Source organism: Chionomys nivalis, chromosome 18 (genome assembly GCF_950005125.1).
Source record: "Chionomys nivalis chromosome 18, mChiNiv1.1, whole genome shotgun sequence".
NCBI lineage: Eukaryota > Metazoa > Chordata > Mammalia > Rodentia > Cricetidae > Chionomys > Chionomys nivalis.
The window spans coordinates 4707875-4720821 of NC_080103.1; the positions used below are offsets into that span (position 1 = coordinate 4707875).

General features: G+C 42.0%; 1 protein-coding gene across 5 annotated transcripts in view; it reads left to right on the forward strand.

The window, feature by feature from the left end:
* Ash1l (ASH1 like histone lysine methyltransferase) overlaps positions 1 to 12947 on the forward strand; it is a 157737-nt gene that overhangs the window by 133589 nt on the left and 11201 nt on the right. For all 5 annotated transcript variants that reach the window (XM_057793376.1, XM_057793374.1, XM_057793373.1 and 2 more), the window contains exons 17-20: positions 832 to 984; positions 8928 to 8982; positions 9063 to 9195; positions 11919 to 12167. In XM_057793376.1, the coding sequence (XP_057649359.1) occupies positions 832 to 984; positions 8928 to 8982; positions 9063 to 9195; positions 11919 to 12167 (590 nt within the window). The remainder of the gene's footprint in view (positions 1 to 831; positions 985 to 8927; positions 8983 to 9062; positions 9196 to 11918; positions 12168 to 12947) is intronic.

Below are 12947 nucleotides of genomic sequence, written 5' to 3' on the forward strand. Positions count from 1 at the left end.
ACCAACAACAACAACAAAAAAAAATTATTTGAGCCAGGTGTTATGACACATCCCAGTATTTAGGATGCAGAAGCAGAGGAACTGCATATTTAAGGCCAGCCTGATGTATATGATCCAACCACAGCAATGTAGTGCCAGGCACACTGCCTGCTTCTAAATTCATACACGCACACGCGCATGCGCTCACGCACACACACACACATACACACGTGCATGCACTCCAGTTTGCCATCCTCCTCCTCACATTGACTTTGGCAAGACTGTTTTTAGCAGCACTGCAAGAGAGGACGTGAGCTGGAAATAGAAAGAGTACTTCCTGCAGCTTAGACTCGGCTCACTCACACGTTCATCTAAAGACTTTTGTATATTAAGTGTGTAAGTCTAGAGGAAGACATGACATACCAGGACACTGGAGTTAGAGAAGGTTGTGAACTACCAGACATGGGAGCTAAGAATTAAACTCAAGTCCTCAGCAAGAGCAGTAATACAAACTCTTGGCTGCTGAGAGACTTAAAGGTGGGAGGGTGTAAGCAGCCTGTTACTATGGGAGGAGAGAAGAAAGTGAGAAAGATGAGGCTGCTTAGACTCATATGAAGTATATACACTTGGAGCCACTGCACTCTGTAGTATTTACCACTATATAGAAACAGTAGTGTTCTCTAGTTTTTTATGTAGGGGAAGAGAAGCAACTACCTGCCCCCTAATTCTACTTAATATCCTAAAGATATTAAGTTAATAGATTAAAAAAATAGAAAGAACTAGTCAGCTGGAAAAGAAAAACATGCATCAAATTCTTCATTTCTTGAACCGCTTTACACCTTCTCTTTGCAGATGTCTTCATGACCCAGTTCTCTGCCCTGCAGACAGCTAGATCTGTTCGAACAAGACGCTTGGCAGCCGCAGAAGAAAACCTGGAAGTGGCTCGGGCAGCACGCCTAGCACAGATCTTCAAAGAGATCTGTGATGGTATCATCTCTTACAAAGGTATGCATGTCACTCACCCTCTCCTGAGAAGCCCTAGATCTCATGAACCAACAACACTGTAGCATTATGAATTTAAGAGATGGATTTGTTCTTGTTGTTGTTATTAGATAAGATATTTTAGGTTTTCTTTTTCATGCGTTTGGGAGCCTGCACTTACCTGTGTACCACATTCATGTCCGTTACCAGCAGAGGACTGAAAAGGACATTGGATCCTCTGGAACTGGATTTACAGATAACTGTGAGCTGCTGTGGGTACTGGAATCCTCTGCCAAAGCAGCCAGGGCTCTGCATCCTTACCTTTTTTTTTTTTTGGTTTGGTTTGGTTTGGTTTTTCGAGACAGGGTTTCTCTGTGACTTTGGAGCCTGTCCTGGAACTAGCTTTGTAGACCAGGCTGGTCTCGAACTCACAGAGATCCACCTGCCTCTGCCTCCCGAGTGCTGGGATTAAAGGCGTGCGCCACCACCGCCCGGTTTGCATCCTTACATTTTTTAAAAAACTTATGTGTTGGCGGGAGTCAAGTTTGTCCGTGTACGTGCAGTGCTCGTGGAGGTCAGAAGGTGGTGCCAGATCTCCTGGAGCCAGAGTCAGCTTACTAATTTGTGAATTAAACTCAGGTCTTCTCTTAATTGCTGAACCATTTCTCCAGCCCCATGTTCTACCTTTTGTCAGAGATAGAGAATCATAAAACAAATAACCTAGTTAGGAATTTGAACCCAAAGCATTGCACTTATCAGTGTTGTGTTTATTTTTTATAATTAAGTACTGTTTTTATAAATATTTCTTAAGCTAGAGGATAGGTAATCTTTATGTCTAATTTCCATCTGTTGATGAGGTAATATTGCAGTTGTAAACTTATCAGGGCTGGAGAGTTGACTCAGTGGTTAAGAGCGTGGTCTGCTCTTCCAGAGGTCCTGGGTTCAATTCCCAGCATACACATGACATCTCACAGCTGTCTGCAACTATAGTTTCAGGAGATCTGACACCCTCACATAGACATGAATACAGACAAATCACCAATGTATGTAAAATAAAATCAAATAAATTTTTAAAAATTGTAATTGTATGGAACCAAATTGAAGACTCAAATATCAATCCACACATTTTCAAACACCTGATGTTAAATAAAGAAGCAAAAAATATCAAATGGAAAAAAGAAAGCATATTTAACAAGTGGTGCTGGCATAAATGAATATCAACATGTAGAAGAATGAAAATAGACACATATCTATCACCATGCACAAAACTCAAGTCCATATGGATCAAAGACCTCAACATAAAGCCAGCCACACTGAACCTTATAGAAGAGAAAGTGGGAAGTACACTTGAATGCATTGGCACAGGAGACCACTTCCTAAGTATAACCCCAGTAGCACAGACCTGAGAGAAACAATTAATAAATGGGACCTCCTGAAACTGAAAAGCTTCTGTAAAGCAAAGGACACAGTCAACAAGACAGAATGACAGCTTAAAGAATGTGAAAAGATCTTCACTAACCCCACATCAGACAGAGGTCTGATCTCCAAAATTTGCAAAGAACTCAAGAAATTGGACACCAAAAGAACACATAATCCAATAAAAAAAAAAAAATGGAGTACAGACCTAAACAGAGAACTCTCAACAGAGGAATCTAAAATGGCTGAAAGACACTTAAGGAAATATTCAACATCCTTAGTCATCAGAGAAATGCAGATCAAAACAACTCTGAGATTCCATCTTACACCTGTAAGAATGGCCAAGATCAAAAACACTGATGACAGCTTATGCTGGAGAGGTTGTGGGGAAAAGGGAACACTTCTGCATTGCTGGTGGGAATGTAAGCTGGTACAACCCCTTTGGATGTCAGTGTGGTGATTTCTCAGAAAAGTAGGAAACAATGTTCCTTAAGACCCAGTAACACCACTTTTGGGTATATATCCAAAGGATGCTCAATCGTGCCACAAGGACATGTGCTCAACTATGTTCATAGCAGCTTTGTTTGTCATAGCCAGAACCTGGAAACAACCTAAAAGCTCCTCAACTGAAGAATGGATAAGGAAAATGTGGTACATCTACACAATGGAGTACTACACGGCAGAAAAAAACAATGACAGCTTGAATTTTGCAGGAAAATGGATGGAGCTAGAAAGCATCATTTTGAGTGAGGTAACTCAGACACAGAAAGACAATTATCACATGTACTCATTCATAAGTGGTTTTTAAACATAAAGCAAAGAAAGCCAGCCTACAAATCACAATCAAAGAGAACTTAGACAACAATGAGGACCCTAAGAGAGACTTACATAGATCTAATCTACATGAGAAGTAGAAAGTAGAAAAAGACAAGATTTCCTGAGTAAATTGGGGGCATGGGGACATTGGGAGAGGATTTCAAGTGGGATGGGAGAGGACGGGAGGGGAGCAGAGAAAAATGAAGAGCTCAATAAATATCAATAAAAAAAATATATAGAAAATTGTAAGTGTAGTAGCCTATGCCTTTAATCCCAGCCCAGGGAGGATTGTTATGGTCCATATAGAGTTATAGGCCTTCTGGGGGTTGCTTGAAGCTGGCACACGCCTTTAATCCCTGACTCAGAAGGCAATGGCAGATAGGTGTCTGACTTCAAAGCCACTTTGGTCTACAGAGTGAGTTCCAGGACAGCCAGGGCTACACAGAGAAATCCTGTCTCAGAAAAACAATATACAGATCTTTTTTATCACTGTACATAGATGGTACACATTCATGCATTCAAAACATCCATGCACGTCAAAATAAATAAAAATATTTGCCATCCTGTGACTGGGATAGCACAAGAATTAGAAACTCAGGGTCTTCTTTGCTTGCCTAGTGGTTTGAAACCAGCAGGCATACAAACAGGAGCAAGAATTTACCCTAACCAGGCGGCAATGGCACACACCTTTAATCCCAACACTCTGGAGGCAGAGGGAGGCAGATCTCTGTGAGTTTGAGGCCAGCCTGGTCTACAAGAGCCAGTTCCAGGACAGGCTACAAAGCTACAGATAACCCTGTCTCGAAAAGCAAACAAATTAAAAAAAAAAAAAATTTACTCTAAATGTCTTAGTTATTTCAGTAACTATAGCTCATTCTTTATGAACAATTATTCTTATTACCCACCTATCATTGTTTACCATTTCCAGTATATATACTATATCTTTCATAATCCTGCTTAATTTTGGTCAGGAGGGGATAAAGAAAATATTTTTTTTGCCGGGCGATGGTCGCACACACCTTTAATCTCAGCACTCGGGAGGCAGAGGCAGGCAGATCTCTGTGAGTTCGAGACCAGCCTGGTCTACAAGAGCTAGTTCCAGGACAGGCTCCAAAACCACAGAGAAACCCTGTCTCGAAAAACCAAAAAAAAAAAAAATTAAAAAAAAACAACAACTATCCTTTCTCCTTTTACATGCCAAACCATTTCTCAATCCCTCCTTTCCTTCTGCTCCCTCCACCTTCCCTTGCCACCTCCCCCCCCCAAAGAAAAACTCCCCATGCTACTACTCCCCATCCACTCCTCAGAGTGGGGAATGCTTCCCATGGGAAGTCAACAAAGTCTAGCACATTGATTGTGTTGAGGCAGGGCCAAGGCCCTTCCCACTATATGTAGGCTAAGCAGGATATCCGTCAAGGGAGAACGGGTTCCAAAAAGCCAGCACAAGCAGTAGATAAATCCTAGTCTCATTGCCAGGGGCCCTACAGTCTGCCCCAGCCATACAACTATCACCCACATTCAGAGGGCCTAGTTTGGTCATTCCCTCACTGTCAGTCTGGAGTTGGAAGGCTTCCATTAGCTCAGGTGAGCTGTTTCAGTGGTATCCCCATCATGGTCTTGACCTCTTTGCTCATATTCTCACTCCTCCCTCTCTTTGACTGGACTTCGGGAGCTCAGTCCAGTGCTGCGCTATAGTTCTCTGCATCTGCTTCCATCAGTTGCTGGATGAAGGTTCTGGGGTGGTAAGATAGTCATCAACCTGACTACAAAGCAAAGGCCCTTCAGGCACCCTCTGCATTATCGCTTAGGGTCTTCGCTAGGGTCATCCTTGTGGATTCCTTGGGAATTTCTCTAGTGCCAGGTTTCTTGCTAGGCCCATAATGCTTCCTTAATCAAGATATCTTTTCTTGTTCTCAGTCATTGACTTCCCTCATCTTGACCATCCTATTCCCTCTAGATTGTATCTCAGAGTAGTTTTGATTTGCAATTCTCTGTTTAGATCTGTACCCCAGTTGTTTTTTTTTTTTTAAGATTTATTTATTAATTATGTACACAGCATCTGCCTGTATGTATCCCTGCAGGCCAGAAGAGGGCACCAGATCTCATCATAGATGGTTGTGAGCCACCATGTGGTTGCTGGGAATTGAACTCAGGACCTCTGGTAGAACAGTCAGTGCTCTTAACCTCTGAGCCATCTCTCAGCCCCTGTACCCCAGTTTTTAATTGCTTTCTTTTTCTATTTTATAATTTTAGCTTCTTTTTCAAAACTCAGGTGTTCATAGGTGCATGGATTAATATCTAGAACTTCGATTCGATTCTATTCATCAACCTGTTTGTTTTTATGCCAATACCAGGCTGTTTTCATTACGGTAGCACTGTAATAGAGCTTGATGTCAGTGATGGTGATCACTCCGGAAGTTCTTTTATTATACAGAATTGTTTTGGCTATCCTGGGATTTTTGCTTTTCCATATAAAGTTCAGTATTGTTCTTTCAAGATCTGTGAAGAATTGCATTGGACTTTTGATAGGGATTACATTGAATCTGTAGATTCCTTTTGGTAGGATTGCCATTTTTATTATGTTGATCCTACCTATCCAAGAGCATGGGAGATCTTTCCATTTAATGATATCTTCTTCAGTTTCTTTCTTTAAAGACTTAAAAAGCTATGCTGAACAGGTCTTTCACTTGTTTTGTTAGTGTTACCCCAAGATATTTTTATGTTATTTCTGGCTATTGTGAATGGCGATGTTTCTCTGATTTCTTTCTCAGCTTCTTTATCATTTGTATATAGGAGGGGCTACTGAATTTTTTTTAATTTTTTTTAAATATTTATTTATTATGTATACAATATTCTGTCTGTGTGCATGTATGCAGGCCAGAAGAGGGCACCAGACCTCTTTACAGATGGTTGTGAGCCACCATGTGGTTGCTGGGAATTGAACTCAGGACCTTTGGAAGAGCAGGCAATGCTCTTAACTACTGAGCCATCTCTTCTTTTTTTTTAGTTAATCTTGTATCTTGCCACAGTACTGAAGGTGTTTGTCAGCTGTACGATTTCGCTGGTAGAATTCTTGGCGTCACTTATGTATACTGTCATCTCACCTCTTGGTCCACTGTGTGCAGTTGCAGCCTGTTCTTTTTTTTTTTTTTTTTTTTTTTTTTTTTTTTTGGTTTTTCGAGACAGGGTTTCTCTGTGGCTTTGGAGCCTGTCCTGGAACTAGCTCTGTAGACCAGGCTGGTCTCGAACTCACAGAGATCCACCTGCCTCTGCCTCCCAAGTGCTGGGATTAAAGGCGTGCGCCACCACCGCCCGGCCAGCCTGTTCTTAAGAGTTCCTCTGAGGTCACAGGGATGGGTGGGTTTCCCTGCTTGATTTTTAATATATTGTTTTATCTCTGGGGGCAGAAGGGAGTAAGGTTTTGATTCTCAACTTTTAATGTGGAAGATTCTAGTTTTTTTAATTAAAAGATGTTTAGGGTCTGGAGCAATGGCTTAGTAGTTAAGAGTACTGTTTGCTCTTGCAGAGAACACACATTGAAATTCCCAGCCTGTGTAATGACTCACCACTGCTAATAACTCCAGTTCCAGAGTATCCAGTGCTCTCTTCTGGCCTTTTGGGGGCACCACGCACATCATATAGTACGCAGACATACATGGCAACCAGAACACCTGTACACTTAAAATAATAATTTTTTTCTTTTCTTTTTTTTTGGGGGGGGGGATTTCGAGACAGGGTTTCTCTGTGGCTTTGGAGCCTGTCCTGGAACTAGCTCTGTAGACCAGGCTGGTCTCGAACTCACAGAGATCCACCTGCCTCTGCCTCCCAAGTGCTGGGATTAAAGGCGTGCGCCACCACCGCCCGGCCAGCCTGTTCTTAAGAGTTCCTCTGAGGTCACAGGGATGGGTGGGTTTCCCTGCTTGATTTTTAATATATTGTTTTATCTCTGGGGGCAGAAGGGAGTAAGGTTTTGATTCTCAACTTTTAATGTGGAAGATTCTAGTTTTTTTAATTAAAAGATGTTTAGGGTCTGGAGCAATGGCTTAGTAGTTAAGAGTACTGTTTGCTCTTGCAGAGAACACACATTGAAATTCCCAGCCTGTGTAATGACTCACCACTGCTAATAACTCCAGTTCCAGAGTATCCAGTGCTCTCTTCTGGCCTTTTGGGGGCACCACGCACATCATATAGTACGCAGACATACATGGCAACCAGAACACCTGTACACTTAAAATAATAATTTTTTTCTTTTCTTTTTTTTGGGGGGGGGGGATTTCGAGACAGGGTTTCTCTGTGGCTTTGGAGCCTGTCCTGGAACTAGCTCTTGTAGACCAGGCTGGCCTCGAACTCACAGAGATCCATCTGCCTCTGCCTCCCGAGTGCTGGGATTAAAGGCGTGCACTACCACTGCCCGGCTAGTAATTTTTTTTTTTTTTTTTTTTTTTTTTTTTTGGTTTTTCGAGATAGGATTTCTCTGTGGTTTTGGAGCCTGTCCTGGAACTAGCTCTTGTAGACCAGGCTGGTCTCGAACTCACAGAGATCCGCCTGCCTCTGCCTCCCGAGTGCTGGGATTAAAGGCGTGCGCCACCACCGCCCGGCCCGGCTAGTAATTTTTTAAAGGATAACTTGGGGATGGTGTCTCCAGAGGGGAGGCATGGGAATAAAGACACAACTCACATGGCTTTATCAGGAGGGAGATTCTCAGAGATCCCTCACGAAATCCTGAGTTCACATCCTGAAAATTCCTTCATTTATTTTCTAAGCAGTCTTATATACCAAAACATAAACTGAGGGGCAAATTCATTAGCATTTTGTTTCCTAAGTAGCCAGGTGAATGATTTTAGTCACGTCCATACCCATCTATGCCCTCTCTGTCATGTCTTCCCATCTTCCTGCTCTGTATGCCAGCCCTGTCACATAGGCTGAATTAGCATCTCTATCCCAGGCGACCTCCAGATTACAAAGAAGGAGCAGAACAACATCCTGACCCTTTGTTAGGGCTGGCGACGGGCTTGGTGACCTAGGTGATTGACCATCTGGACAGCAGGTGCAAGCTGTGGCCTGGGATTCTGGTCGCTGTACCATGTAGAAATATGGGCCTACAGGATGGAGAGATGGCAGAGTAGTTAAGAGCGCTGGCTGCTCTTTGACAAGGCTCAGGTTTCGTTTCCAGCACCCACATGGCATTTCATCACTGTCTGTAACTAATCTCAGGAAATCCAGTGCTTTATTCTGCTTCCCAACGGCGCTACATAGGTGTGGAGTACAGACAGTCCGGCAGATGCACAGACATATAAAATGAAAATAATTAAAAGCTCCAGAAAGAAAAATGATGAATGTTTATAGGCTGGGACTGTTCTTTATTGAAAAATAACTCCCCTAGCATGTTCAAGGCTCTGAGTTCTATCCCCAGGTCCCCTTTTAAAAAGGAAAAACAAATAGTATAATCCATCCAAACTCATGCCATCCTCAGCCTCTGGTGTTGGTGGGATTACAGATATGGACCATTTCATCTGACCAAGAAAAATAAATTTTAATGAAATAGTACAAGCCAAGTGTATTGGTAGGTGGTTGTAATTCTAGCTACTCTTTTAACCCATGAGTTCTAGACCAGTTTAAACAACAAAACAAGACCATCTCAAGTAGAAGAAAGGGAGGGAGAGGCAGGCAGGCGGTCTGGCTAATGTCCGTGCTTGTCTTTTAGCATTTATGTACTAAACTTTGTACTCTTACAGATTCTTCACAACAAGCCCTTGCAGCTCCACTTTTGAATCTTCCCCCAAAGAAAAAGTAGGTATACATTTGTGATAGCCTTACAGAGCTCAGTTAAGAAGGTAGTGCCTCAGAATGACAGCCTGCTTGTGTTCCAGGAATGCTGACTATTACGAGAAGATCTCTGATCCCCTGGACCTCAGCACCATAGAGAAGCAGATCCTCACTGGGTGTTATAAAACAGTGGACGCTTTTGATGCCGACATGCTCAAGGTCTTTCGAAATGCTGAGGTATTTCCTACCTTCAAGCACAAATTTAAGAAGTTTGATCTGAAGAGAGCTATTTTAAAAGTTTCTTTTTGGGAAAGACAATAACTTTCTTTTTTGGTTTTTCAAGACAGGGTTTCTCTGTGTAACAGTCCTAGCTGTCTTGGTACTTGCTTTGTAGACCAGACTGGCCTTGAACTCACAGAGGTCCTCCTGCCTCTGCCTCCAAGTGCTGGGATTAAAGGCGTGCACCACCACACCTGGCATAATGTTCTTTTAATCAGTACATTTGTTTATTTGTGAGTACATACACTTCGCAGCGGCGGCATAACCTCCTTCCCCCTGGCATGTGAGTCCCAAGGATCAAACTCAGCTTGTCAGGCTTAGCCACAGCACCCTTACCTTAGCCATCTTATCGACTTGACAGTAATTTTGTTTTAATTTTTTTATCTTTGTTTTGCCTACATGTATGCAGTATCCACTTAGGCCAGAACTAGAGTTGGAGATGGTTGTGCGCCATGTTGTGAATGCTGGCAACTGAACTTTCTATGCAAGAGCAGCCAATACTCTGAATTACTGAACCATTTCTCCAGACCCAAAACTAGTCATTTTCATTAAGTTTTTTTAGAATATGCATTACATTGTGCTAAATAATGTGAAATTCTGTTAGTTAAAAATATTCTAGCCAGGAGCTGGAGAGATGGCTCAGTGGTTAAGAGCATTGCCTGCCCTTCCAAAGGTCCTGAGTTCAATTCCCAGCAACCACATGGTGGCTCACAACCATCTGTATTGAAGTCTGGTTCTCTCTTCTGGACTGCAGACATACAGACAGAATAAATAAATAAATATTAAAAAAATATTATTAAAAAAAAAATATTCTAGCCAGGTTGGAGAGATGACTCTGTGATTAAGAGCACTGATTGCTCTTCAAGAGGAACCCCGCATTCAGTTCCCACACCCACATGGCAGCTCACAACTGTCTGTAACTCCAGTTCTAGGGGTATCTGGCACCCTTACACAAATAGATATACATGCAGGAAAAACACTAATACACATAAAAATAAATCTTAAAAAATATTCTAATCAAGTATAGCGATGTATAACTTCACTCCCAGCACTTGGGTGGCAGATGCAGGTAGATCTCTGTGAGTTCAGAGACAGCCTGGGCTACATAGAGTTCCTTACAGTGTGTTCCTGTCTCTGGCAGTGCTGGTGGGGTGGGTTCTCAGTCAGGAAGATGACTCTTCAGGTAACCTGACTTTGTTCCCAGAACCCACAGTGTAGTGTTGGAAGAAAAGGACTCATCCTGCTAAGTCATTATCTGACCTATATGCATGCCATGGCATATATGTGCCTACATGGCAATAACAATTTTTAATTAAAAAATTAACTCAGTAAACATACTTACACTATACAAGCATTGATCACCAAAACATAGATGAAAATACCGGATGTGGTCAGATACAGTGTGTCTCATACCTTTAATCCCAGCATGAGTGAGGCTAAGGCAAGGAAAATCCTGTGGGTTTGATGCCAGCCTGGTCTATAGCTTGAGGTTTGTTTTTCGAGACAGGGTTTCTCTGTAGCTTTGGAGCCTGTCCTGGAACTCAGTCTGTAGACTTGGCTGGCCTCGAACTCACAGAGATCTGCCTCTCTCGGCCTCCTAAATCTTGGGATTAAAGGTGTGTGTCACCACTGCCTGGCTATAGCTTGAGTTTTAAACCAGCCAAGGCTACATAATGAGACCCTATTTAAAAAGAAAAGCCAGGTGTGATGGTATGCCCTTACAATTCTAAAGTTGAGGAGACAGAGACAGGAGGATTCTGGGGCCCACTGGCCAACCAGTACATTTTAACTGGTTAACTCCAAGTCAAAAGAAGGTGGACAGGGTTCCTCAGGATGACACCTAAACTCATTCTGTGGCTTACGCAGGCAGGTAGGCATACATACATGCATCTGCGTGCGTGCGCGTGCACACACACACACAAGAAATTATGGAATGCAAGATTGAGTCATTTCTCAAAAGCAATATAGTCTTTATAAAATACTAATTTTTTCCTGAACTTTTCTATTACATAAATATTTTTACCTATTTATTGTATATCTGTCATTTTTTTTTTTTTTTGTTCTTGAAAATAATTACATTTGAGGCTAAGCATGGTGGCTCATTCCTGTAATCCTGGCACTTGAAAGACTAAGTCTGAGCCCAGACCAGGCTATATAATAAGACCCTGCTTCCAAAAGCAAGCCTAGAGTGTGAAGGAAATACTATGTACTAGCTTTAAAAAGGCAGTTCTCCTATGACTTTGAAATACCCTGGAGAACAGAGCAGGTTATGGGGGTAGAGACTGAAAGACAAAATAAGAGAGGGAAATTAAGAAGTAGAAGAATAATTAGAGCAGTCTTGAATTAGAACATAGTTTCTATTAGAACCCAGCTTCCACAGACATTAATATGTGCTCCAAGCATTTGCAAAACAAAAGTAAATGGAAGATTTCTACAATATGCTCGTAACACTAATTAAAATTTAATGATCACTGTGTTTGATCTTATGGATAGTAAGGCTCTTGACAGGAATTCACTAGCAAAGAAATTTTAAAAATGGAAAATATACCGTCTAAATCCTAATTTTAATTCATTATAGTCCAATTTGTTAGCCAGGATGGGAGAATATAGAAAACCATGCATCTTCTACAGGTAAAAAATTAGAAGGACAAAAATGATTTTTTTTCTTTTTCTTTTTCCAGAAGTACTATGGTCGTAAATCTCCAATTGGGAGAGATGTTTGCCGCTTACGAAAGGCCTATTACAGTGCCCGGCATGAGGCATCAACGCAAATTGATGAGATTGTGGGAGAAACAGCAAGTGAGGCGGACAGCAGTGAGACCTCCGTCTCTGAAAAGGAGAACGGGCATGAAAAGGACGATGATGTCATCCGATGTATCTGTGGCCTCTACAAGGATGAAGGCCTTATGATCCAGTGTGACAAATGCATGGTGAGTGTTGAAGGTGATGCAAAAGCCTGGTCCTGATGTGCATGGTGACCACATTCAGAAAAGCAACCTCCTCTTCCTTGGAGTTGACATGCCAGGCTTTTTATGAACCATAATTTAGTGCAGCTTTTGTTCATCCTCTACTAGTCATCATAGTCTTTCTCCCTTTTTATCTTTCATTTACGTCTTCCTTTCCTCTTTCTGCCCATTTTAACTGTATTTTTCTCGCAAAATCTGCACCTAGGAAAGTAGCGCTTGCTATAGTGCTTTACCTTGAAAACCGTGAACGACAGCACACAGTATAGAGCATGAGTACAAGTGTATATAAGTTCACCCACAAATGACCCATACTGGAAGAGTCTAGACCTGGATTCAGTGTGTAGTGTTCTCCATACCTGTGTACTTGTTAGTCTGTTTGCTCATGGGGCTGTGAATAGTATATAAGTTTATTAAGAGGCTAAAGTCAGGTAAGCGTCAGGGGCAATTCTTTTGGAGTATAAAGCATTCACAGTAGCTGCAGCATTAATAGTGTTACATAGCAAGTGATAGTTTGGCAGTACATTCATCTTCATTTTCTCTCCTCATCTCCCATTTTATTTGTCCAAATCTATGTGTTAGACTTGATGGCCAGATGGTGGTGGTGCATTCCCTTAATCCCAGCACTTAGGAAATAGAGACAGGTGGGATCTCTGTGAGTTCAAGGCCAGCCTGCTCTACAGAGCGAGTTCCAGGACAGCCAGGGCAGTTAGACAGAGAAACCCTGTCTGGGGTGAAAAAAAAGAA